General features: G+C 41.3%; 1 protein-coding gene across 1 annotated transcript in view; it reads left to right on the top strand.

The window, feature by feature from the left end:
- LOC115152434 (tumor protein p53-inducible protein 11-like) overlaps positions 1 to 27914 on the top strand; it is a 145470-nt gene that overhangs the window by 56704 nt on the left and 60852 nt on the right. The window contains exon 2 of the mRNA XM_029697311.1: positions 1967 to 2106. Within this exon, the coding sequence (XP_029553171.1) occupies positions 1978 to 2106 (129 nt within the window). The 5' untranslated portion in view covers positions 1967 to 1977. The remainder of the gene's footprint in view (positions 1 to 1966; positions 2107 to 27914) is intronic.

Here is a 27914-nt window from a genome sequence, read left to right as displayed (position 1 = left end):
GGGTAAAGCAAATGCTCAACCTATATGAAAGATTTCAAAGTCTATTTGTCATCGATACAGTGTTGAGTACTACCTGTATCTGCAGTATAGAGATACTGTACAGGTACTGACTGTATTATATGGGCTCTACTGTAGGTTACCCTATGGTTGCTTGTCCTCATCTGGCCTATCTTACATAATGCTGGTGTTGCTTAACCTCTCTAGGGTATGTGCACCTAGTCAACAGCCAGTGGAATCGAGTGGCGCGATATTCAAATACCTTAGAAATGCTATTACTTCAATTTCTCAAACATATAACTATTTTACACCATTTTAAAGACAAGACTCTCGTTAATCTAACCACATTGTCCAATTTCAAAAAGGCTTTACAACGAAAGCAAAACATTAGATTATGTCAGGAGAGTACCCAGCCAGAAATAATCACACACACATTTTTCAAGCTAGCATATAATGACACAAACCAAAACCACAGCTAAATGCAGCACTAACCTTTGATGATCTTCATCAGATGACACTCCTAGGACATTATGTTATACAATACATGGATGTTTTGTTCAATCAAGTTCATATTTATATCAAAAAACAGCTTTTTACATTAGCATGTGACGTTCTGAACTAGCAAACATACCGAAAACTTCCGGTGAATTTACTAAATTACTCACGATAAACGTTCACAAAAAACATAATTATTTTAAGAATTATAGATACAGAACTCCTTTATGCAATCGCGGTGTCCGATTCTAAAATAGCTTTTCGGTGAAAGCACATTTTGCAATATTCTGAGTAGATAGCTCTCCATCACGGGCTAGCTAATTTGACACCCACCAAGTTTGGCATTCACTAAACTCAGAATTACTATAAGAAAAATTGGATTACCTTTCCTGTTCTTCGTCAGAATGCACTCCCAGGACTTCTACTTCATCCACAAATGTTGTTTTGGTTCAAAATAATCCATAGTTATGTTCAAATATCCTCTGTTTTGTTCTTGCGTTCAAGACACTATCCGAACGGTGATGCGCGGACGTGTATCGTGACAAAAAAATGTAAAATATTCCATTACCGTACTTCGAAGCATGTCAAACGCTGTTTAAAATCAATTTTTATGCGATTTTTCTAGTAAAATAGCGATAATATTCCGACCGGGAGACGTCTTTATCGTTCAAAGACTGAAAATGTAAAATGGCCTCTTCACATGCATGCGCGCGCCCGTCTCATTGTTCTCAGATCGACCACTATCCAAATGCGCTACTGTTTTTCAGGCAGGGGCTGCAAAGTCATCATTCAACGTTCTGGCGCCTTCTGAGAGCCTATGGGAGCCTTAAAGTGTCACGTTACAGCAGAGATCCTCTGTTTTCGATAAAGAGAGTATAGAAGGCCAAGAAATGGTCAGAGAGGGCACTTCCTATTTGGAATCTTCTCAGGTTTTGGCCTGCCATATGAGTTCTGTTGTACTCACAGACACCATCCAAACAGTTTTAGAAACTTTAGGGTGTTTTCTATCCAAATCAAACAATTATATGCATATTCTAGTTTCTGGGCAGTAGTAATAACCAGATTAATTCGGGTACGTTTTTTATCCGGATGTGAAAATACTGCCCCCTACCCTAGAGAGGATAAGATACTGTACTTTCCCCCTAGTGTTATTAGTACAGTATGGTTGTATTTTTGTCTGTGATATCTAAAGGCAGGAGAATGACATTACAATGTTTTCTGAACACTATCTTACTCTCTCTTTGTCTCTCTCTATCCCTCTTTCTTCTCTCTGCCCTCTCCTCTTTCTCTTCCGCTTCTCTCTCTGCTTCATCTGTGCTCCCCCTTCACTCTCTCTCCCCTAAATTTCTCACTCTTGCCCCTTTTTCTTGTTGATCTTTTTACATGATTGTTCTGAATCGAAGGACCATGCAAGCTCCGTATTATCCCTTTAAGTGCTAAAATGTGTGTTAAAACTCTCTCCCACTCTATCCAGGTTAGTGTAGCATGGCTTCTAAGCCCCATCCTCCTTTGATGAAGAAACACAGTCAGTCAGACCTGGTGAGCCGGCTGAAGACCAGGAAGATACTTGGGGTTGGAGGAGAGGACGACGATGGAGAGGTGCATAGGTCAAAGGTCAGTATAATTGATCTCCCAAATATACAGTAAAGGTGTGCACTAGCTCGTTCTCCATCACGGTGAACCAATCATTGACATTGTGCAAGCATTGACTAGAGGGACATTCTACCATGATTTAATTCATAAAAAGTAGTGTGGATAGAATGGAGATCTCTTAATTGCATCAGTTGATGTATTACTCATGCAACATGACAGCTCATTCAAACTGACACACATTGCTGTAAAAGTAACAATTATTCATGAAGCATTTGTTAAAGGTCCCGAATAGTGAAAATCATGTTTTTCATCAAATTGGATGATATTTTGATGAAAGCATTTCAAAGTAGGGTGACCCAAGTATGAAAATTGACTGTAGCTGGTACATTGATAAAGTTTTATCATAAAGTTACTGGTCCCCTCCCCCCCGTGTCAAACACTTGGATTCAGGAGGCAGGCATTACCCAAGATTTACTTCTGGCTTTATGCAACGTCACATAAAGCTGGAAAAGTAATTATAGTGTCTTATCATCTTTACTAATTTAAATATGCACCACCTTAAAATCATCATCATGTGCGCTTACACCTTACTTTTTGTAAACAAAGCCAAAGCATGTGGACACTTGCTTGTCGACCATTACATTCGGAAATCATAGGCATTAATATGGAGTTGGTCCCCCCTTTGCTGCTATAACAGCCGCCAATCTTCTGGCAAGGCTTTCCACTAGATGTTGAAACATTGCTGCGGGGACTCGCTTCCATTCAGCCAAAAGAGCATTAGTGAGGTTGGGCGATTAGGCATGGCTCGCGGTCGGCGTTCCAATTCATCCCAAAGGTGTTCAATGGGGTTGAGGTCAGGGCTCTGTGCAGGCCAGTAAAAATTTTCCACACAGATCTCGACAAACCATTTCTGTATGGACCTTGTTTGTGCATCGGGGCACTGTCATGCTCTAACAGGAAAGGCCTTGCCACAAAGTTGGAAGCACAGAATCATCTAGAATGTCATTGTATGCTGTAGCGTTAAGATTTCCCTTCACTGGAACTAAGGGACCTAGACCGAACCATGAAAAACAGCCCCATACCATTATTCCACCTCCACCAAAATTTACAGTTGGCACTATGCATTCGGGCAGGTAGCATTCTCCTGGCATCCGCCCAGATTCGTCCTTTCGACTGCCAGAATGTGAAGCATGATTCATCACTCCAGAGAACGAGTTTCCACTGCTCCAGAGTCCAATGGCGGCAAGCTTTACACCACTCCAGCCGACGCTTGGCATTGCGCATGGTGATCTTAGGCTTGTGTGTGGCTGCTCAGCCATGGAAACCCATTTCATGAAGCTCCCGAACAAACAGTTCTTGTGCTGACTTTGCTTCCAGAGGCAGTTTGGAACTCAGTAGTGAGTGTTGCAACCGAGGACAGACTACTTTTATGCGCTTAGGCACTCGGCAGTCCCATTCTGTGAGCTTGTGTGGCCTTCCACTTTGCGGCTGAGCCGCTGTTGCTCCTAAATATTTCCACTTCACAATAACAGCACTTACATTTGACCAGGGAAGCTCTAGCAGGGCAGAAATTTGACTTACTGACTTGTTGGAAAGGTGGCTTCCTATGATGGTGCCACTTTGAAAGTCACTGAGCTCTTCAGTAAGGTCATTCTACTGCCAATGTTTGTCTATGGAGATTGCATGGCTGTGTGCTTGATTTTATACACCTGTCAGCAACAGGTGTGGCTGAGATGGTAAAATACACTAATGGGATGTGTGTGTATATGTGTTTATTTATTTATTTATTTATTATTAGTGTAGCTAGCTCAAGGAGAACGTACAACCGAAGATAGTGGTAGACTTTCATCTGTTGTGTGACAGGATGCCATAGTGTAAATTGAACGCTACACTATTTTCTGTAGAATGAAGATATCCGACAGCAGTGGCTGCTTTTCATTTTGGGTGGACAGGATGCACCAAAAATTACGATCATGTCACATGTGCAATGCACATTTTTAGCGTAGTTGCTTGATCAGTTGGGGAGAACATTCGAGGGGTCTTGCCAGAAAGCTAATCCTGAAGCCGAATGCTGTACCATCGTTGACAGTGGATCTTGCAAGCGCTGACCATAACTGATACTTACAGAGTTGGATGAGTCTGACACCGCATTTTGGGGGGGATCAGGGGGGCTAAGGTTAGATGTTGCTGCTTGGACGATATATTTTCTGTGACACACCTGATAGCCACTTTTTTTGTTCCATCCCTAAACCCCTTGCATTGAGTCGGAGAACTGGCAACACACAGCTGGCATGAAGGAATGTTGTCCACAAAAGGATTTGTTTTTTGTAATTTACCCCTGAAAATCATATGTTGCCATTCCATTGTGTAGGTTGCTGTTTTACAGTTGATGTAGCTTGTCATTGGGCCTAATCATGATGATTAGGATGGGGGTTATTATTAGTTCATTTTCCAGCAGTAATGATAGACATTTTTGGAAATTCAACATCTACTCTGTCTGCACAGCTTCCCAGGCTACCACCGCAGCAGGAATGCTGTGAGACAAAATCAGCTCTCCCAAAGGCAAAGAAGGGGGAATATGCTGTGAAGACAGACCCAAGATGCTGTAAATCATAGTTAGTTATTAATTTAAAATCTGCATCAATTGAGCATTTCAGGCACACAAACATTTCCAAATACGAGCATTGAAAAGTTTCACAAAAAAGTGCATGACCAAATATTGCATATTTCAAAAACACAAGAAAACACATTGTAGAATGAGTAGATCACTAAATCAACGAATTGATAGCATCATAACTCAGAACAATAAATACACTGAACAAAAATATAAATGCAACATGCAACAATTTCAAAGATTTTACTGAGTTACAGTTCATATAAGTTCAAATCAGTCCATTGAAATAAATAAATTGGCCCCATTCTATGGATTTCACATGACTGGAAAAACAGATATCCATCTGTTGTCAGAGATACCTTTAAAAAAAAGTAGGGGTATGGATCAGAAAACCATTCAGTATCTGGTGTGATCACCACAGAAAAAAAAGTTATGAAATGTATGCATTCACTACTGTAAGTCGCTCTGGATAAGAGCATCTGCTAAATGACTAAAATGTAAATGTAAATCACCAATTCACTCAAGCAGCGTGACACATTTCCTTTGCATAGAGTTGATCAGGCTGTTGCCTGTGGAATATTGTCCCACTCCTCTTCAATGGCTATGCGAAGTTGCTGGATATTGGAGGAAACTGGAACACGCTGTCGTACACGTTGATCCAGAGCATCCCAAACACGGTCAAAGAGTGACATGTCTGGGGAGTATGCAGGCCATGGAAGAACTAGGACATTTTCAATTTCAAGGAATTGTGTACAGATCGTTGCGATATGGGGCCGTGCATTATCATAGTGAAACATGAGGCGATGGCAGTGGATAAATGGCATGACAATAGACCTCAGGATCTCGTCAAGGTATCTCTGTGGATTCAAATTGGCATCGATAAAATGCAATTGTGTTCGTTGTCTGTAGCTTATGCCTGCCCATACCATAACCCCACCGCCACCATGGGGCAGTCTGTTCACAACTTTGACATCAGCCAACCGCTCGCCCACATGACGCCATACACGCTATCTACCATCCTCCCTGCACAGATGAAACCAGGATTTAGACGGTTTCACTTCTCCTGCGTGCCGGTGGTTATCCTCTCTCGGGTATGTGGGACGATTTCGTCCCACCTACGTAACAGCTACTGAAATTCCAGTGGCGCGATTTTTGAATCGTTAGAAATACTATTACTTCAATTTCTCAAACATATGACTATTTTACAGCTATTTAAAGACAAGAATCTCGTTAATCTAACCCCACTGTCCGATTTCAAAAAGGCTTTACAACGAAAGCAAAACATTAGATTATGTCAGCAGAGTGCCCAGCCAGAAAAAATCAGACAGCCATTTTTCAAGCTAGCATATAATGTCACAAAAACCCAAACCACAGCTAAATGCAGCACTAACCTTTGATGATCTTCATCAGATGACACACCTAGGACATTGTGTTATACAATACATGCATGTCTGTTCAATCAAGTTCATATTTATATCAAAAAACAGCTTTTTGCATTAGCATGTGACGTTCAGAAAACGCATAACCCCCGGCAAACTTCCGTTGAATTTACTAACAGTTTGCTAAATTACTCACGATAAACGTTCACAAAAAGCATAACAATTATTTTAAGAATTATAGATACATTACTCCTCTATGCACTCGATATGTCCGATTTTAAAATAGCTTTTCGGATGAAGCACATTTTGCAATAATCTAAGTACATAGCCCGGCATTACAGGGCTAGCTATTTAGATACCCACCCAGGTCAGCATCCACCAAAATCACATTTCCTATAAGAAAAATGTTCTTACCTTGCTTGTTCTTCATCAGAATACACTGCCAGGACTTCTACTTCAATAACAAATGTTGGTTTGGTCCCAAATAATCCATCGTTATATCCAAACAGCGACGTTTTGTTCGTGAGTTCTAGAATGCTTCTTCACGGTCTCGCGCATGGCGCATTGGCGTGTCAAAAATGTCTAAATATTCCATTACCGTACTTCGAAGCATGTCAACCGCTGTTTAAAACCAATTTTTATGCCATTCAACTCGTAGATTAGTGATAATATTCCGACCGGGAGTATGCATTGAGCCTAAACAGCCGAATAAAATTTCTCCTCAGAAGCGACTCATGCACGCGCATCATTCAAAGGTCCTCGGAGCAGCCACTTACAAAAGGTGATAATGTGTTTCAGCCTGAGGCTCCCTCGTAAACCTTCAGTTATTTCGCGGGCTCTGAGAGCCTATTGGAGCCCTGGGAATTGTCACGTTACAGCTAAGATCCTTACTTTTCAATAAAAAGATGCAAGACGCACGACTCCTTGTCAGACAGGGTACTTCCTGCTTGAAACCTTGTCAGGTTTTTGCCTGCCATAGGAGTTCTGTTATACTCACAGACACCATTCAAACAGTTTTAGAAAATTCAGAGTGTTTTCTATCCAAACCTGAACAATAATATGCATATTCTAGCTTCTGAGTTGGTGTAGGAGGCAGTTAAAAATGGGAACATATTTTTTCCAAAATTCTCAATACTGCCCCCTACCCCAAACAGGTTATCAAAGGTGAGCATTTGCCCACTGATGTCGGTTACGACACCGAACAAGTCAAGACCATGGTGAGGGCAACAAGCAATCAAATGAGCTTCCCTGAGACAGTTTGACAGTTTGTGCAGAAATTATTCGGTCGTGCAAACCCACATTTCATCGGGTGGCTGGTCTCAGATGATCCCTCAGGTGAAGAAGCCGGATGTGGAGTTTCTGGGCTGGCGTGGTTACATGTGGTCTGCGGTTGTGAGGACGGTTGGACGTACTCCCAAATTCTCTAAAACAACGGGAGGCGGCTTATGGTAGAGAAATTAACATTCAATTCTCTGGCAACCACTCTGGAGGACATTCCAGCGGTCAGCATGCCAATTGCACACTCCCTCAACTTGAGACATTGTGTTGTGTGAAAAAACACATTTTAGAGTGGCCTTTTATTGTCCCCAGTACAATCAGCTTGTTGATATGCTATGCCTGTCAGGTGGATGGATTATCTTGGCAAAGGAGAAATGCTTACTAACAGGGATGTAAACAAGTTTGTGCACAACATTTTGGAGAAATAAGCTTTTTGTGTGTATGCAACATTTCTGGGATCTTTTATTTCAGGTTATGAAACATGGGACCAGCTTTTTATATGTTGAGTTTCTATATTTTTGTTCAGTGTAAAGTTAATTAAATTCACTACCCATTTAACAAACATTTTCCTTTTCTTTTTCTTTTTTTACCCCATTTTTCTCCCCAATTGGTAGTAGTTAGTCTTGTCTCATCGCTGCAACTCCCGTACAGACTCGGGAGAGGCGAAGGTCAAGAGCCATGCGTCCTCCGAAACAAAACCCAACCAAGCTGCACTGCTTCTTGACACAATGCACATCCAACCCGGAAGCCAGCCGCACCATGTGCACCCGGTCCGCCACAGGCGTCGCTAGTGCGCGATGAGAGAAGGATATCCCTGCCGGCCAAACCCTCCCTAACCCGGATGACGCTGGGTCACTTGTGCGCTGCCCCATCGGCCTCCAGGTCGTGGCCGGCTGCGACAGAGCCTGGGCTCGAACCAAGAATGTCTGGTGGCACAGCTAGCACTGCGATGCAGTGCCTTAGACCACTGTGCCACCCGGGGGTAAAACATTTCCCTTTTCAATAACATTACAGGCTACTTAGACAGGATCCTGGATCTCCTCTTCAATGAGGTCACCCTTTATCCAGCACCGTATGAGGGAAAGATGGTCTTGCTCTCCATCCCAGGACTCCTGTCTGCCCAGTGTGAGAGCCTCACAAGGAGGCCATAGCTGGATTTGTCTCCCGCTTCAGTCTTGGGGGTGACTGAAGCCAACTGGGTGACTGAGGCCTGCTTGATTGAAGCGGGGTACATGTTTCTCCCTCCTTTCCTGCTCCCCTCCCCATCAATCTCTGTCGTTGTTTGCATTTCTTAAAGCCTAAGTATTTCACTTTTACATGATATATTTTGTTACTTTGTATTGTTTTTTCAAGCATTCGGACGGGAGATGAGTGTTACAAAATGTATGAATCAATGGGTCCTGTGCACTCCTGCCAGGTGCCTACATTAGGCTTATGGCTCTAATTATAGTTTTTTATGTCAAATTATGTCTCACCTTTTATTTCTCATGAGCGTTCATGTTGATCAATATTTTTGCTATGCTGGCATATTCTAAATGATTAAACAAGTGTCTGATCAATACATACCATTATGAACATATTGTCATTTATATTGCGAATGCAGAGGCACTAATAAATTGTCCAGTACACTTATTTTATGCTGTTTTCATGTACATCCCTTATGTCTCAGCTTCTAAGGTGACTCAGGCTTTACTCATTATTGTGAAAAAGTGTATCAGTGAACTGTATTCTGTAATTAGTTACAAAACAATAGAAATGCAATTGTGTATTGCTGCTGTTTGTCTGACATCCAACAGTCCATGATCAACTCTGTTAACCCTAACCCAAATTAATTTCCCCCTGGTGGGATAATAAAGTTGTTCTGAATCTGAAGTTCACTACCAATGAAAAGTTTTAGAACACCTACTCATTCAAGGGTTTTTCTTTATTTGTACTATTTTCTACATTGTAGAATAACAGTGAAGACATCAACACTATGAAATAACACATGGAATAATGTAGTAAACAAAGGTGTTAAACAAAACAATTATGTTTAATATTTGATATTCTTCAAATAGCCATCCTTTGCCTTGATGACAGCTTTGCACACTCTTGGCATTCTCTCAACCAGCTTCATGAGGTAGTCACCTGGAATGCATTTAAATTAACAGCTGTGCCTTCTTAAAAGTTAATTTGTGGAATTGCTTTCCTTAATGCATTTGAGCCAATCAGTTGTTGTGACAAGGTGGGGTGGGGGGGGTATACAGAAGATAGCCCTATTTGTTTAAAGACCAAGTCCATATTATGGCAAGAACGGCTCAAATAAGCAAAGAGAAACGACAATCCATCATTACTTTAAGACATGAAGGTCAGTCATTACGGAAGATTTCAAGAACTTAAGTTTATTCAAGTGCAGTCGCAAAAACCATCAAGCACTATGATGAAACTGGGTCTCATGAGGACCGCCACAGAAAAGGAAGACCCAGAGTTACCTCTGCTGCAGAGGATACATTCATTAGAGTTACGAGCCCAAATAAATGCTTCACAGAGCTCAAGTAACAGACACATCTCAACGTCAACTGCTCAGAGGAGACTGTGTGAATCAGGCCTTCATGATTGAATTGCTGCAAAGAAACCATTACTAAAGGACACCAATAAGAAGAAGAGACTTGCTTGGGCCAAGAAACATGAGCAATGGACATTAGACCGGTGGAAATCTGTCCTTTGGTCTGGAGTCCAAATTGAAGATGTTTGGTCCCGAGCGGTGTGGGTGAACGGATGATCTCCGCATGTGTATTTCCCACCATAAAGCATGGAGGAGGAGGTATTATGGTGTGGGGGTGCTTTGCTGGTGAAAATGTCTGACTTATTTAGAATTCAAGGTACACTTAACCAGCATGGCTACCACAGCATTCTGCAGCAATAGGCCATTCCATCTGGTTTGGGCTTAGTGGGACTATCATTTGTTTTTTAACAGGACAATGACCCAACACACTTCCAGGTTGTGTAATGGCTATTTGACCAAGAAGGAGAGTGATGCAGTGCTGCATCAGATGACCTGGTCTCCACAATCACCTGACCTCAACCAAATTGAGAGAGTTTGGGATGAGTCGGACCGCAGAGTCCAGGAAAGCAGCCAACAAGTGCTCAGCATATGTGGGAACTCCTTCAAGATTGTTGGAGAAGCATTCCAGGTAAAGCTGGTTGAGAGAATGCCAAGAGTGTTCAAAGTTGTCATCAAGGCAAAGGGTGGCTATTTGAAGAATCTCAAATATAAAATATATTTTGATTTGTTTGACACTTTTTTTGGTTAATACATGAATCCGAATATTATTTCATAGTTTTGATGTCTTCACTGTTATTCTACAATGTAGAAAATAATGAAAAACACTTACGTGTTCTAAAATGTTTGACCAGTAGTGTAGTTCATTGACTGTGAGGGATCTAACATTAAGAAGCACTATTTTGAGATGTGAGATATTATCACAGTCTCTTTCAATAATGAAGGAATGGAGGTCTTTATTCCAGTGAACACCACCATGTTTAGGTTTGCCCAACCTAGATCAAGGCACAGACACGGTCTCAATGGGGATAGCTGAGCTGACTACACTGGCAGACTCCACTAAGCTGGCAAGGTGGCTAACAGCCTGCTGCCTAGGCTGCACCCTATCTCATTGTGGCGCTAGAGGAATTAGAGCCCTGTCTATGTTGAGAGATATGAGAGTACCCCCTCAACTAGGATAGAGTCAATCACAGGCCAGGCTTGGTCCTGTTTGTGGGTAAGTCCCAGAAAAAGGGCCAATTGTCTACAAATTCTTTCTTTTCGGAGAGGCAGAAAACCGTTTTCAATCAGCAATTGAGTTGTGACTCTGCTGTAGAGCCCCTCACTCCCCCTAACTGGGACGGGACCAGAGACGAATTACTCAATGCCGACACATCTTTCTAGCTAATTTACATGCTGAATCTTGACTATTATTTTAGTCCTTATTTTAAAAGCTTGGGAACCGGTTAACAATGTTATTTGACGTTCCAGGCATTTTTTTCTAGTCCCACAACAAAACGCAACATAGTGTCTATGCAAATCCATCGTTCTGTTACTCAAACGTATTAAAGTGTCTGCTTGCAAGCTGAAAATCTTTGTATTTTCTTGTTTAGACTAACTGCCCCTCCCCCCTCCAAATCATCGGCTACTGTACAAGTGTGATTCAGAAAGATGGGGCAAGAGTTTTTAGAGGAATAGATTAATTTTGAAATGCTAGTTAAGGAAACTATAGGCCTAGTTATCATGTTTCATGTTGGATTTATTAACTACTAAAACGGTAAGACGTGTTATTAATTCTGGTTCCGCTCTGGCTCTGCACACACAAGCTTGTTAGCTAGCTAACTCAAAGGACATTCAAAGTTCCTCTATAGAAGCCGCTGCTCCTACAGTGGTTCCTCCTTTAAAAGTCATACTATGGAACACCTTGCGTGCTGCCGCAGAATTCTGTGGCACATCATTAAATTGCCAGCCATTTTTTGTTACTGCAAGTTATTGCTAGTTTGACCACCAGAGGGCATCTTTGAGAAGTATTTTACTAGTATTCCGTATTGGCATTACCAGAGAATTTAAAAGCTTTTTTGTAATAGCATAGTATACGGGATTGATTTTAAGAAATTTGGCTAAATTAATTTGATTAATATTATGGTGTTTTTATTCAGAGAAAAACAAAACCCTCAGGGTTTCTGTCAAGATGGACTGGAAAATATGGCGCTGTACAACGTGACCGTCAGGAGTAGGCTACAGGTTTGGAGGATTCTAAATTGTTTGCCTTCATTAGACAACTTTGTTCCAATATTTCTGTAAATCAGTATTTATTCACATAGTAATTCGTTATAAATCCATAACTAAATCAACATCTGCAATTTGAAAGTGTTTTTTTTAATCATTATTTTATCAACGAAATGTGTTTATTAGGCTACTGTGCAGTCTACAATACATACTGTAGTAAACATGGGAAAGTGCCTAATTCCTCACATAAGGGAGAGCAGGCCATGTCTGTACTACAGAATGCGGGGCACGCGGGAGACCGGTGTTATTTCACAGTTGTGATGTCTTCACGATTATTCTACAATGTAGAAAAAATTAAAACTATAGAAATATCCTTGAATGAGTAGGTGTGTCAACTTTTGACTGGTACTTGCTTAATTAATTTGATTTAATATTATGGTGTTTCTATTCCATGAAAAATGAAAAACCCTCTGGGTTTCCATTAGGATAGAACAGAAAATATGGCGCTGTACAACGTTATGCTCATAAATTCAGAGCATTGTCAGTTCGTATATTCAGACCGTTTCGCTCTCAGAACGCACACTGGACGTTCGGGCCGAGGAGTAGGATTGATTTGAGCATTCTGGCCTTACAACGGCAGTCAAGCACCCAAGCTAACATTGGCTAGTTTGCTAGCTACTCCCAGACACAAATGAGACCACTGACCATTTTACTCACCCTAGCAGAGCTGGTAAAGCTGTTTTCGTGTTAACCAGAGCGTTGGTAACTGTGCTGCTGGAAACAATTTAATTACGCTTCTTTGCAATGTTTGCTGACACGGCCATTTAGAACGGGTGTTGGGCACTCGTAAATTAATTATTCTGCGCTCTGGAGAGATGGGAAAATCTCTGTGCTCTAGTACACTCTGCTCTGAAATTGGTGTAGATAGCTTAGCTAAACTCGCTCTGGCTAAGAATGACGGGAATAATCAAGTCAATAAACATTGGGTAGTTAGTTAATATACTGTCAAGTTTGATGTTTAACTACTAACATTAGGTAGCTAGCTAACATACCGGTACATACTGCTGTAATGACATGCGATGTGGTTCATAAGGACAGCGTAGCTAACAAATTGTCAGCCAACATAACATGTAAGGTAACATATTTGAAAAGTTATAACTTTATTACATTGAGTAGCAAGCTACCCCTTGGTCGTTAGGGCAAATCTGGTCTGTGATAGGAGGGGGGGTTTCACACCTAGCTCGGCTATTAGACTATTCTTTAGTAAAGGTTAAATAGTCTATTGTTCAGCTATTAGCCCCCCTCCCTAACTTGCAGCAAATTGTTGTTGCTCCCATCTCATTCCTTTCCTTCTTCCACACGTCATCATTCTGCACCTGAGGGGCTCGCTTGTGGGTGTGCTGGCAGGATATGGCAGCATTTTTGTTTGTGCGTCAAGAATTCTGCATACAGTAGCACGTTTGTATGAATGTGTGAGTATCCACAGGCAAATTGTTATACGCTATGGAGGTACATTTGTCTCTTTTTTTGTCGAGAGCAAAACTTTTTTTATTTTCAATCAAAAATAATTGTTCTGAAGCAACTTTTTTCCGACACAAAGGAAGTCATAGTGGACACCACCGAAGAAGGACTGTGATGATGGCATCTCAGGTAAGCAGCACTGGGCGTTCTTCCGTCCAACTTTTGCATTGCTAGTAGTTAGCTCCTCCGATTCAGTGTCAGTTCATAACATTCTACTATATTACATACATACATACCGTAGAATGATAAATCATGCAATTATTATTCTCAAGCTAACCGAAAGCATTTAGCTATGAACGCCTGTTCTTGTCATTTTCAGCAGAATTAATCTAACTTTCTTTCATGGCAACTCATAAGCAGCGCATTTCATATTTGTTTCATAGTCGATATATAATCATATTTCATGACAGTAACGGTAAGCTTTTTTCTTTACAGAAGGATGAAAGAACACTATGTCTGTCACGAAGAGTTAGGGAGTCTTTGCAGCGTGTAGATGTTGCAGGTATCATTGCATATTTCCCATCACCTAATGAACAACTACAATACCAGTCTGGTGTTAAGCTTTCTGTGCTGTATTGACGTATCCTGAAAATGGCATCTACTGCTTTAGATTGAATGGTCATATCTCAGTTATTGTTTTCATTTCTACAAAAAAAGAAGCTATTTTCTTTACATTCAGAGCCAAGCTGATCAAGGGGTCAAAAATGTAGATATTGCCAGATGTTCACTGTCCGAGGAAAAGGCCGTGGAAGCTTTATTGCTGGCAAAAGTGTCCATAACCAGAGGTAATTAAACTGTTCTGTGTTCTTTTTCTCCATCTCTGCCTGTCTTATTGTACATGGAACCTGTCTCACATGCATTAATTAAAAAACCCTTAAGATGTCAGCTGCTGATTTTCAGATTTACACCACATGAACACAACCATTTTCACTGGACTATATGTTGCTGCCAAGTCATGATTTCCCTGGGGGTTAGCCTTGTAATAACCAAGTGCCCTCTATATTTAAATGTTTCAGGTACACGCCGATAGGTGTCTGCTTCTCATACAGTACCTTCCACTGACATTATATTCTCAAATCCAATTTTATTGGTCACATACACATGGTTAGCAGATGTTAATGAGAGTGTAGCGAAATGCTTGTGCTTCTACTTCCGTCTATGCAGTAATATCTAGAAAGTAATCTAACAAATTCACAACTACCTAATACTCACAAATATAAAGGGATGAATAGAATGGTTTAGGATGAATAGAATATGTACATATACAGTTGGAAGTTTACATACACTTAGGTTGGAGTCATTAACTCGTTTTTCACCCACCACAAATTTCTTGTTAACAAACTATAGTTTCGGCAAGTCAGTTAGGACATCTACTTTTTGCATGACACAAATCATTTTTCCAACAATTGTTTACGAACAGATTATTTCACTTATAATTCACTTTATCACAATTCCAGTGGGTCAGAAGTTTACATACACTGAGTTGACTGTGCCTTTAAACAGCTTGGAAAATTCCAAAAAATGATTTCATGGCTTTAGAAGCTTCTGATAGGCTAATTGACATCATTTCAGTCAAGTGGAGGTGTACCTGTAGATGTATTTCAAGGCCTACCTTCAAACTCAGTGCCTCTTTTCTTGACATCATGGGAAAATCTAAAGAAATCAGCCAAAAACTCAGAAACAAAATTGTACATGTCCACATGTCTGGCTCATCCTTGGGAGAAATTTCCAAATGCCTGAAGGTACCACGTTCATCTGTACAAACAATAGTATGCAAGTATAAACACCATGGGACCAGGCAGCCATCATACCGCTCAGGAAGATGCCTTCTGTCTCCTAGAGATGAACGTACTTTGGTGAGAAAAGTGCAAATCAAACCTAGAAAAACAGCAGAGGACCTTGTGAAGATGCCGGACAAAACGGGTACAAAATGATCAATATCCACAGTAAAACGAGTCTAATATCGACATAACCTGGAAGGACGCTCAGCAAGGAAGAAGCCACTGCTCCAAAACCGCCATAAAATAAGCCAGACTACGGTTTGCAACTGCACATGTTGACAAAGATCCTACTTTTTGGAGAAATGTCCTCTGGTCTGATGAAACAAAAATTGAACTGTTTGGCCATAATGACCATTATGTTTGGTGGGAAAAGGGGGAGGCTTGCAAGCCAAAGAACACCATCCCAAATGTGAAACACAGGGTGGCAGCAGCATGTTGTGGGGGTGCTTTGCTGCAGGAGGGACTGGTGCACTTCACAAAATAGATGGCTCCATGAGGGAGGAAAACTATGTGGATATATTGAAGCAACATCTCAAGACGTCAGTCAGGAAGTTAAAGCTTGGTCATAAATGGGTCTTCCAAATGGACAATGACCCCAAGCATAAAAAGTTGTCCAAAGTTGTGGCAAAATGGCTTAAGGACAACAAAGTCAAGGTATTAGAGTGGCCATCAGAAAGCCCTGACCTCCATCCTATAGAAAATATGTGGGCATAACTGAAAAAGCATGTGTGAGCAAGGAGGCCTACAAACCTGACTCAGTTACACCAGCTCTGTCAGGAGGAATGGGCCAAAATCCACCCAACTTAATGTGGGAAGCTTGTGGAAGGTTACCCGAAACGTGGTGATCCTAACTGACCTAAGACAGCGGATTTTTACTAGCATTAAAAGTCAGGAATTGTAAAAACTGTGATTTAAATGTAATTGGCTAAGGTTTATGTAAACTTCTGACTTCAACTGTAAATATATGGATGAGTGATGGCTTGCGGCATAGGCAAGATGCAGTAGATGGTAGAGAATACAGTATATACATAAACTCAGCAAGAAAAGAAACATCCTTTTTTCAGGACCCTGTCTTTAAAAGATAATTAGTAAAAATCCAAATAACTTCACAGATCTTCATTGTAAAGGGTTTAACCTGTTTAGGATAGGGGGCAGTATTTTCACGTCCGGATAAAAAATGTACCTGATTTAATCTTGTTATTACTCCTGCCCAGAAACTAGAATATGCATATAATTATTTCATTTGGATAGAAAACACCCTAAAGTTTCTAAAACTGTTTGAATGGTGTCTGTGAGTATAACAGAACTCATATGGCAGGCCAAAACCTGAGAAGATTCCATACAGGAAGTGCCCTCTCTGACCATTTCTTGGCCTTCTATAGCCTCTTTATGGAAAATAGAGGATCTCTGCTGTAACATGACATTTTCTAAGGCTCTCAGAAGGCGCCAGAACGTTGAATGATGACTCTGCAGTCCTTGGGCGAAAAACAGTAGGGGATTTGGAAAGTGGTCAATCTGAGAACAATGAAACGTGTGCGCACGTGCATTTGACAACTCCATTTTACTTCTTTCAGTCTTTGAACGGATACAACATCTCCCGGTCGGAATATTATCGCTATTTCACGAGAAAAATCGCATAAAAATTGATTTTGAAACAGCGTTTGACATGCTTCGGATAGTGTCTTGAAGGCAAGAACAGAACGCAGCTATTTGGATATAACTATGGATTATTTGGAACCAAAACAACATTGGGTGTTGAAGTAGAAGTCCTGGGAGTGCATTCTGACGAAGAACAGCAAAGGTAATCCAATTTTTCTTACAGTAAATCTGAGTTTGGTGAGTGCCAAACTTGGTGGGTGTCAAAATAGCTAGCCATGATGGCCGGGCTATGTACTCAGAATATTGCAAAATGTGCTTTCACCGAAAAGCTATTTTAAAATCGGACACCGCGATTGCATAAAGGAGTTCTGTATCTATAATTTTTAAAATAATTATGTTTTTTGTGAACGTTTATCGTGAGTAATTTAGTAAATTCACCGGAGGTTTTCGGTGGGTATGCTAGTTCTGAACGTCACATGCTAATGTGAAAAGCTGTTTTTTTATATAAATATGAACTTGATTGAACAAAACATGCATGTATTGTATAACATAATGTCCTAGGAGTGTCATCTGATGAAGATCATCAAAGGTTAGTGCTGCATTTAGCTGTGGTTTTGGTTTTTGTGACATTATATGCTAGCTTGACATAATCTAATGCTTTGCTTTCGTTGTAAAGCCTTTTTGAAATCGGACAATGTGGTTAGATAAAGGAGAGTCTTGTCTTTAACCTCTCTAGGGTCGGCAGGACGAAACCCTAGTCAACAGCCAGTGGAATCCTGTGGCGCGTTATTCAAATACCTTAGAAATGCTATTACTTCAATTTCTCAAACATATGACTATTTTACACCATTTTAAAGACAAGACTCTCCTTTATCTAACCACACCGTCCGATTTCAAAAAGGCTTTACAACGAAAGCAAAGCATTAGATTATGTCAAGCTAGCATATAATGTCAGAAAAACCAAAACCAAATCAAACAATTATATGCATATTGTAGTTACTGGGCAGGAGTAATAACCAGATTAAATCGGGTACGTTTTTTAATCCGGCCGTGCAAATACTGCCCCCTATCCCCAACAGGTTAACTCATTGTTTAGTCTCTGACACCGGGACTTAGTTAGAGAGACAGATTGTGGAGATACAGTACCAGTCAAAAGTTTGGACACACCTACACATTCCAGGGTTTTTCTTTATTTTTTACAATTTTCTACATTGTAGAATAATAGTGAAGACATCAAAACTATAAAATTACACATGTGGAATCATGTAGTAACCAAAAAAGTGTTATTATTCAAAGTAGCCACCCTTTGCCTTAATGACAGCATTGCACACTCTTGGCATTCTCTCCACCAGCTTCATGAGGTAGTCACCTGGAATGCATTTCAATTAACAGGTGTGCCTTGTTAAAAGTTAATTTGTGGAAAGTATTTCCTCAATGCGTTTGAGCCAATCAGTTGTGTTGTGACAAGGTAGGGGTGGAATACAGAAGAGACGTATTTGGTACAACAGTGAGTCCAAAAATGTCTTGTATGCTCCTGCATACATGGCTCAGTTGGTAGAGCATCGTGTTTGCAATGCCAGCATGGTGTGTGCAACGCCAGGGTTGTGGGTTCGATTCCCACGGAGGGCAGTGCAATGAAAATGTATGAAATGTATGCATTCACTACTGTAAGTCGCTCTGGATAAGAGCGTCTGCTAAATGACTAAAATGTAAATGCATAAATTATGCAATATGCCAGGGAGATGCAGTGCAATTGGAAAGTATTCAGACCCCTTGCCTTTTTCCACATTTTGTTACATTAGTCTTATTCTAAAATTGATTCAAATGTTTTTTCCCCTCATCAATCTACACACAATACCCCCTAATGACAAAGCAAAAACAGTTTTTTACAAATGTTTTGCAAATTTGTTCTAAATAAAAAATGTTTTTATACATTTACATAAGTATTCAGACCCTTTACTCAGTACTTTGAGGCACCTTTAGCAGGGATTACAGCCTCAAGTCTTCTTTGGTATGATGCTACAAGCTTGGCACCTGTATTTGTGGAGTTTCTCCCTTTCCTCTTTACAGATCCTCTAAAGCTCTGTCAGGTTGGATGGGGAGCATTGCTGCACAGCTATTTTCAGGTCTCTCCAGAGATGTTCGATCGGGTTCTAGTTCGGGCTCTGTTTGGGCCCCTCAAGGACATTCAGAAACTTGTCCTGAAGCCACTCCTACGTCGTCTTGGCTTGTGCTTAGGGTCGTTGACCTGTTGGAAGGTGAACCTTCGTCCTGAGCGCTCTGGAGCAGGTTTTCATCAAGAATCTCTTTGTACTTTGCTCCGTTCATCTTTGCCTCAATTCTGACTATTCTCCCAGTCCCTGCTGCTGAAAAACATCCCCACAGCACGGTGCTTCCACCACCACGCTTCACCATAGGGATGGTGCCAGGTTTCCTCCAGACGGGACGCTTGTCATTCAGGCCAGAGAGTTCAAACTTGGTTTCATCAGACCAAAGATTCATGTTTCTCATGGTCTGAGTGGCTTTAGATGCCTTTTGGCAAACTCCAAGTGGGCTGTCATGTGCCTTTTACTGAGGTGTGCCTTCCATCTGACCACTCTACCACAAAGGCCTGATTGGTAGAGTGCTGCAGAGATGATTGTCCTATCTCCACGGAGAAACTCTGGAGCTCTGTCAGAGTGACCATTGGATTCTTGATCACCTCCCTGATTAAGGCCCTTTCCCCCATTTGCTCAGTTTGGCCAGGCAGCCAGCTCTTGGAAGAGTCTTGATGGTTCCAAACATCTTCCATTTAAGAATGATGGAGGCCACTGTGTTCTTGGGGATCTTCAATGCTGCAGAAATGTTTTTGTTCCCTTCCCCAGATCTGTGTCTTGACACAATCCCGTCTCGGAGCTCTACAGACAATTCCTTCGACCACATGGCTTGATTTTTACTCTGACTTGCACTGTCAACTGTGAGACCTTATATAGACAGGTGTGTGCCTTTCTAAATCATGTCCAATCAATTGAATTTACCACAGGTGGACCCCAAACAAGTTGTAGAAACATCAAGGATGATCAATGGAAACAGGATTCACCTGAGCTCATTATGGGGTATTGTGTGTAGATTGCTGAGGAACATTTTGTATTTAATCCATTTTAGAATAAGGCTGTAGCGTAATAAAATTTGGAAAAAGTCAAGGGGTCTGAATACTTTCCAAAGGCAGTGTATGTATACTGTAGCTAAGAAAGTAATACTAAGTGCATGTTGTGTAGTAAGCTGTTAGTAGACTATAAACCTCACCCTAATAATTTGGTCCTTTTCCCCCTTATAACTTAGTCTACTGTTCTGAGTAGTTTGGACGGCCCAGTACGTCACTGGGGCCAAGCTTCCTGCCATCCAGGACCTCTATACCAGGCTGTGTCAGAGGAAGTCCCTAAAAATTGTCAGACTCTAGCCACCCTAGTCAAAGACTGTTCTCTCTGCTACCGCATGGCAAGCGATACCGGAGCACCAAGTCTTGGTCCAAGAGGCTTCTAAACAGCTTCTACCCCCAAGCTACAAAACTCCTGAACATCTCCTCAAGTGGCTACCCTGACTATTTGCATTGCCCCCCACCCCTCCCCCCTCTTTACATCGCTGCTACTCTCTGTTGTTGTCATCTATGCATAGTCACGTCAATAACTCTACCTACATGTACATACTACTTCAACTAACCGGCACCCCCGCACATTGACTCTGTTCCGGTACCCCCCTGTATATAGTCTCGCTATTGTTGTTTTACTGCTGCTTTTTAATTACTTGTTACATTTATCTCTTATTCATGTCCGTATTTTTTGAAACTGCATTGTTGGTTGGGGGCTCTTAAGTAAGCATTTCACTGTAAGGCGCGTGTGACTAATACAATTTGATTTGATTGGACTTGGTGGTGCACATGTTGCCAATAGCCTCTTTTTAGAGAAATGTCATCAACTATTGTAACAGCTTTCATTGTCTGCTTATATGTCCCCTTTATTTATCCTACGGTTCTGACTTGGTGTACAGGGAGAATACTGTAAGAACGGCCCATGTTCTGAATTCTGTCGCTGTACATGTCAAGTGCTGAATAAATTATTGACTACGTCTGTCTTAACCCGCTCATGAATGTCTTAATCAAAATTACGGATCGCCTCTTATCCGCTTATCATTCCCTTATGCCGTAGTTTGTACATCTCAATTGTCAGTAGAAACCATTTGTTTAAGCATATCAGCCATGCTTTTTTTTTTTAAAGGCAGTAAATGAGGCTGAATTAACTGTTTCGCTGATAGCCAGGTGTAGTGGTGGTAAGGATTCACTCCATGGTGCTGAAAAGAAGGCCCTAACAGTTTGTGGGCACTGTTTGCTGTCATGCATCAAAACATGTTAAAAAATTTTGCCCCACCAAGATTTACATACTAAAATCACCACTGACTGTAACTCATCACACTCAAGAACCTCCGCCAATACCACTGACCCAGAAAAGCCAAGGCACTTCTGCATTTTTCGACAGAGTAGTTCTAGGTCTCCGGAAAGCAGTAGTGATGCAGTCTCTCACCCCTCCTTTAAGTAGTGTCGCTGGCTGAGTCTTACTGTGCGTTTGACTATGCATGCTTCTGGTGACCAAGCTTCATTCCTGTCTATTCAATACAAGTCATTAAGCATGCTTCTGGTGGCTAAGCACTGTGCGGTCACGACTTCCTACTTCCAGTCTTTTCAATAGTCATACACAGTATAATAGTCTTTTACACTGTGTAGGGCAGACTACAGCTACAGTATGTTTTGTTCTCTTTGTTTGGCATCTTTACCTCTGGTGTGTCTTTGGCATCATTAAAGTGAAGACTTATTTTATCAAATCGATTCTCTGTAATTATTATTACAGATTAAACTAATCATGTACATGCAATTAACTAGGAAGTCAGGGCACCAAGGAAAATCTTCAGATTACAAAGTTGTAATTTTCCTAATATAACTCTTCAAATATTTTAATATCTGATCAATTACCTCACGTTTGTCTCATTCCAAACGTCCAAACGTCGTAAATTGTTGGTTATCTGCACGAACCCAGCCTTTACTATGAATCATCCATACAACAATTCCATACAGTAATTTATTTACTAACTAACTAAATAATCACCAGAAATGCATAAACACACAAACAGTACATATGGTTACAAGGAAATGATAGGGGAGGTTCCCTAGTGGGCTAAGCCGGTATGACGGCTTGGTGGACAAAGGGAAGTGGGTGTGGACTAAAAATGGCGGGAAAGAAAAAAGGAGTCACTACACAGTTAATAATTATATTATTGAAATGCTAATCCTTCGCACATGAACGCTCACTCATTCGGGAATAATTGCTATATATATATATATATATATATATATATATACGCCCAGTGTGTCGTCGTGTCTCTGTTGGAATCATCCGTCCATCTGTTGGAGAGTCAGTTCATCATCGTCTCTCTCTTTGCCTCCCTGAAGATGAAAGTCTTCCGTGGTTAGAATGGATACTAGAATGAGTACCATTCAGAATTGTTCTCATTGAATAGATGTTTCAGCGGTTGTCAGTCTTCGCATCCCAGGTTGACATAATTTCTAGCTGCAGACTAGTAATTAGTATCTAAGATTTGCTCTTATTCTGTCGGGATCGATAGTCTCAGAGTTTAACCATTTCCACCAGTGTAGCCAATGTTCCACGTGGTATGGTTAGGAATTCAACAACCATTGTAACCTTAGCGGACACTATCTGTGCTCACGGGGGCGGGCCAATGAATTGGTTAAACTTTAAAGGGAATACAATTCTCTTTCCTTAAAGGTGTAACATCACCTTTTATCATTTCACAAATAGTTTCATCTTTACTCATTCATTTTATACAAGAATTAGATGCAAACCCCATAATTGAGAAATGTATATATTCAGAGATATAGCCATGTGTGTTTCCTGTCCTCTCTGAGGTCACCAAATGAAACACACTCGTCATACCCGTCCCTTAAGTGTCCACGGACCATTCCCACCTTCTCACAAGTGGACATTTTGTATCAAATGATCATTTTGGGGATTTAGGAGTTCGCCATTTGAAATATTTTGTTCTCTCTGTGTCTCTTTTGGCATGGCCAGGGGGAGAGAGTCTCCTCCAGGAATTTATGACCTAAGATAACAGAACCTGGGTGTAGGAGAGAGAGAGGGGGAAGCCACTAGCTATACCCAAAAAGGGCCACGTCATGACACCTCTTATGTCCTCATTTGAAAGATCGAATTTTATTTTCAGGACTATCAGCTACTATATAAGAATGTGAGTTATAAGAAAGAAGAATGAGTTCCTGAAAGCAATTTTCTGCTTGTCTGCCAGCGTTACTATTCCATCTCCCCTGAGGAGAAAATAAAATGTTATTGCAATTAGAAGTAATTGCTTTATTGAATGGCAAACACAAATTAAATGGTGTTGTTTTTGTTTCAGTTGAATTGTCCTCTTGCTGTAAATACCTCATCAGTTAGTCCAACTCAAAGAGACCCCTGGGATATTATAATCAGGTTGCAAAAAGAGAGCAGAGTGGGAGTCGGAGGTTTGTGTGGAGGGAAGTGTTGTCTCAGGACACACACAAACACATACTTCGTCCCTGTAAACAATGTTTAATCATCCGGTTGTCGTTCTGTTCTCCTGCCCTTCCAAGGTCGGGAAAAACATCCATGCTTTCCCTCGATGAGGGACAGCAGTCTTTCCTGTGCTGTGTGCTACGTGCCAAGCAGGGGCATAGGGTAGGTAGACTTGTGCCAACCAGAAGTATTGGGTGAGGGTGGGTGAACGTGTGCCAACCAGGATATTGTTCCCCGGCCTTTAGACATGCAGTCTACTATAGCACCCAAAACATATATTTTTTTTAATTATGTTTTTTTGTTACATGCACTGGATATGTGCAGTGAAATGTGTTGTTTTACAGGTTCAGTCTTAGTAGTACGGCGCCCCTGGAGAAAATTAGGTTTAAGTGCCTTGCTCCACTGTACGTTGACAGATTTTTCACCTTGTTGGCTCGGGTATTCGAACCAGCGACTTTCTGGTTACTGCTAGGTTACCTGCCACCTTGTATGCAGGAAATAAGAGGTCATTTTGTGAGCCATTGGAGCCAATGCTAACTACCGTTAGCGCAATGGCTGGAAGTCTACAAGAAAATCCCATAGACTTCCAGTCATTGCGCTAACACTATTTAGCGATGGCATAAAAACACTAGAAAGCAACTTCCTGTAAGCTGTACGCAGAGAAATAAAAATGATATCCACGAGTTCATCTGACTCTGGGGAAGTAGATAAAGGGCCTCACTGACAAAATCTAGAACTCCTGTTATATATTTATCATGCCAGTTATCAAGTCATACTGTTAAAATAACAACACAGGCATGTGTCATGTATGCTTAGGCTCCTACCAAGTTAGGGATACTGTTTTGGAGCCTAGTTCCTGTCTTTAAAGTTGTACCTGCTCAGTCAGGTTAAGACCAGTGAATTTCCCGATACCCCAAAGCTGCCACAGACCGAGCCAACCAGACAGAGGAAAAGCTTCAGTTTCGCTAGACAGTGAAATACTGTGGGCTGTACACAAGCTCATTTTGTCTTTTCCTTCTTTCCTCTGCAATTTAGACTCCTTATTTTTCCACCTCCTCTCTCTATTACATTGTGATTTGAACATCCTTAACATCCCAAATTGGATGGCTATAAAGCCAATTCAGCCTTTCTCTTTTTCATTAGATTGTTCGGTGTGTGTATGTGCCTTAAGTTGTGCCCCCACTGGGGTTCTGATGGTGGGGAGTCTGGGTACCTAATGCTCTGATAGGTTTCTCTGCTTGAAGCCATCTCTAGGCTCTAGAAACCATGGGCAGCCATGTGAAATGTTAATCTCATTATTTTATGCAAACATTTAAAGGTCGGCATGTGTACTGTGACCTCTCATGATGTCCTCCTGCCTTGAGCCAGTTATGACATACAGTAGGTGGAACATCTCCATTATATTTCCTTGATTCCTTAGCATTGCATACTTCTCTCTCCTTGCAGTCTTCTCTTAACGCATTGGAGGAGAAGGCCCGAGGGGAGGAACCTGAGATCTTCTCCTCCAATTTGATTTTGAGAAGGATGAGAAGATAGGAGTATGAGTCTAATCAAGGATAAACAATTGAGGTTCACCCACAGACAGAAGGGTAAGTGCATGTGAAAAAACGGTCTTGGGAGAAATTAGGCTTGTGCTATATCAGGGAAGAATCAATATGCCCAAAGAGAAACAGGATATAGAGAGGTGTGAGGTTATGTTACCCATTTGAACTTGAAGTGATAGTTTAAGGTTGTCTGTACGGTGAGGAAACTGCCCAGAACAGACAAGGGTTCACTGGAAATGCCCTTCTAACCTTGTTCTAGGTTGTCTGTACGGTGAGAGAAGGGTTCACTGGAAATGCCTTTTTCTTCTAGGTTGTACTGTTGAAGTCGGAAGTTTACATACACTTAGGATGGAGTCATTAAAACTCGTTTTTCAACCACTCCACAAATTTTATGTTAAACTATAGTTTTGGCAAGTCGGTTAGGACATCTACTTTGCATGACACAAGTCATTTTTCCAACAATTGTTTACAGACAGATTATTTCACTGATAAGTCACTGTATCACAATTCCAGTGGGTCAGAAGTTTACATACACTAAGTTGACTGTGCCTTTAAACAGCTTGGGAAATTCCAGAAAATGATGTAATGGCTTTAGAAGCTTCTGATAGGCTAATTGACATCATGTGAGTCAATTGGAGGAGTACCTGTGGATGTATTTCAAGCCCTACCTTCAAACTCAGTGCCTCTGTGCTTGACATCATGGGAAAATCTAAAGATATCAGCCAAGACCTCAGAAAAAAAATTGTAGACGTCCACATGTCTGGCTCATCCTTGGGAGCAATTTCCAAATGCCTGAAGTTACCATGTTCATCTGTACAGTCGTGGCCAAAAGTTTTGAGAATGACACAAATATTAATTTTCACAAAGTCTGCTGCCTCAGTTTATATGACGGCAATTTGCATATACTCCAGAATGTTATGAAGAGTGATCAGATGAATTGCAATTAATTGCAAAGTCCCTCTTTGCCATGCAAATGAACTGAATCCCCAAAAAACATTTCCACTGCATTTTAGCCCTGCCACAAAAGGACCAGCTGACATCATGTCAGTGATTCTCTCGTTAACACAGGTGTGAGTGTTGACGAGGACAAGGCTGGAGATCACTCTGTCATGCTGATTGAGTTCGAATAACAGACTGGAAGCTTCAAAAGGAGGGTGGTGCTTGGAATCATTGTTCTTCCTCTGTCAATCATGATTACCTGCAAGGAAACGCGTGCCGTCATCATTGCTTTGCACAAAAAGGACTTCACAGGTAAGGATATTGCTGCCAGTAAGATTGCACCTAAATCAACCATTTGTCGGATCATTAAGAACTTCAAGGAGAGCGGTTCAATTGTTGTGAAGAAGGCTTCAGGGAGCCCAAAAAAGTCCAGCAAGCGCCAGGACCGTCTCCTGAAGTTGATTCAGCTGCGGGATTGGGGCACCACCAGAACAGACCTTGCTCAGGAATGTCAGCAGGCAGGTGTGAGTGCATCTGCACGCACAGTGAGGTGAAGACCTTTGGAGGATGGCCTGGTGTCAAGAAGGGCAGCAAAGAAGCCACTTCTCTCCAGGAAAAACATCAGGGACAGACTGATATTATGCAAAAGGTACAGGGATTGGACTGCTGATGACTGGGGTAAAGCCATTTTCTCTGATGAATCCCCTTTCCGATTGTTTGGGGCATCCAGAAAAAGCTTGTCCGGAGAAGACAAGGTGAGCGCTACCAAAAGTCCTGTGTCTTACCAACAGTAAAGCATCCTGAGACCATTCATGTGTGGGGTTGCTTCTCAGCCAAGGGAGTGGGCTCACTCAGATTCTTTATGCTCCACTATCCTTCAGTTACATAAACACACACCTCGATAACCACAATTTGTGTGTGTGTTCTAGACCTAGAGGGGTGTTGTGAAGCATTGTGAAGCGTATAGGAATAAGACCTAGGACAAAAGAATGGAACATGAAAGACTTTAACAAATCCACAAATTGTCTACAAACACACACAGAAATTGTGTTTCTCTTTATTTTCTGTTTGTTTTGCTCTCCATTGATGTGGAAAAGTTTGTAAAAAAAAAAGACAAACAAACCCAGAAGGAACAGAGGACTGAACACATAAATAAATCACAGAAATCTTCTCGTCCTCGAACAATACACCCCAGTGAGGCTAGACCAAGTGTGTTCCAAATGGCACCCTATTCCCTATGTAGTGCACACATTTTGACCAGACCCTGGTCAAAAGTAGTAAACTATAAAGGTAAAAGGGTGCCTTTTGTGATATAGCCCAATATCAAAGGCCTTCATTGAGTCGACTCCTTGATAATTCGGTCACAACATTAAATTATTTTTGGCCTTGGAATGCAGCTAAACTAACCTGCCACGCAGGACTCCCAGGGCAGTCATTATAGCTACAGTACAGTGTATGTGCATGTGTGTATTTGTGTGCGCCTGTGTGTGTGCTTGTATGTGTGACTCCCCTGGCTGCAGGGGACTTGTATGGCCTTGGGGTGAGCCATGAAGAATTCACTGACTGGCTACAATGACATCTATTCAGGTAGCTCAGGCAAGTGATTCAATAATAGTGTGGGAGTTGAAGGTATGGGCTGTGTCTCAAATGGCACCCTATTCCGTATCAATTACATCACTTTTAACCAGGGTCCATAGTGCCCCAGAGGCTGGTATTTGGTACTTCAGCCTGGGAGGGAGCAGTCTGGGATTCACCCAGTTATTTGCATTATGAATTATCATGTTGTATACACACAGAATATTATAAAGACTTGACTAATAAACAGACTAAC

Source organism: Salmo trutta, chromosome 17, assembly GCF_901001165.1.
Source record: "Salmo trutta chromosome 17, fSalTru1.1, whole genome shotgun sequence".
Classification (NCBI taxonomy): Eukaryota; Metazoa; Chordata; class Actinopteri; order Salmoniformes; family Salmonidae; genus Salmo; species Salmo trutta.
The sequence above is the reverse complement of the archived record's forward strand: the minus strand, read 5'-3'. Positions and strand labels throughout refer to the sequence as shown.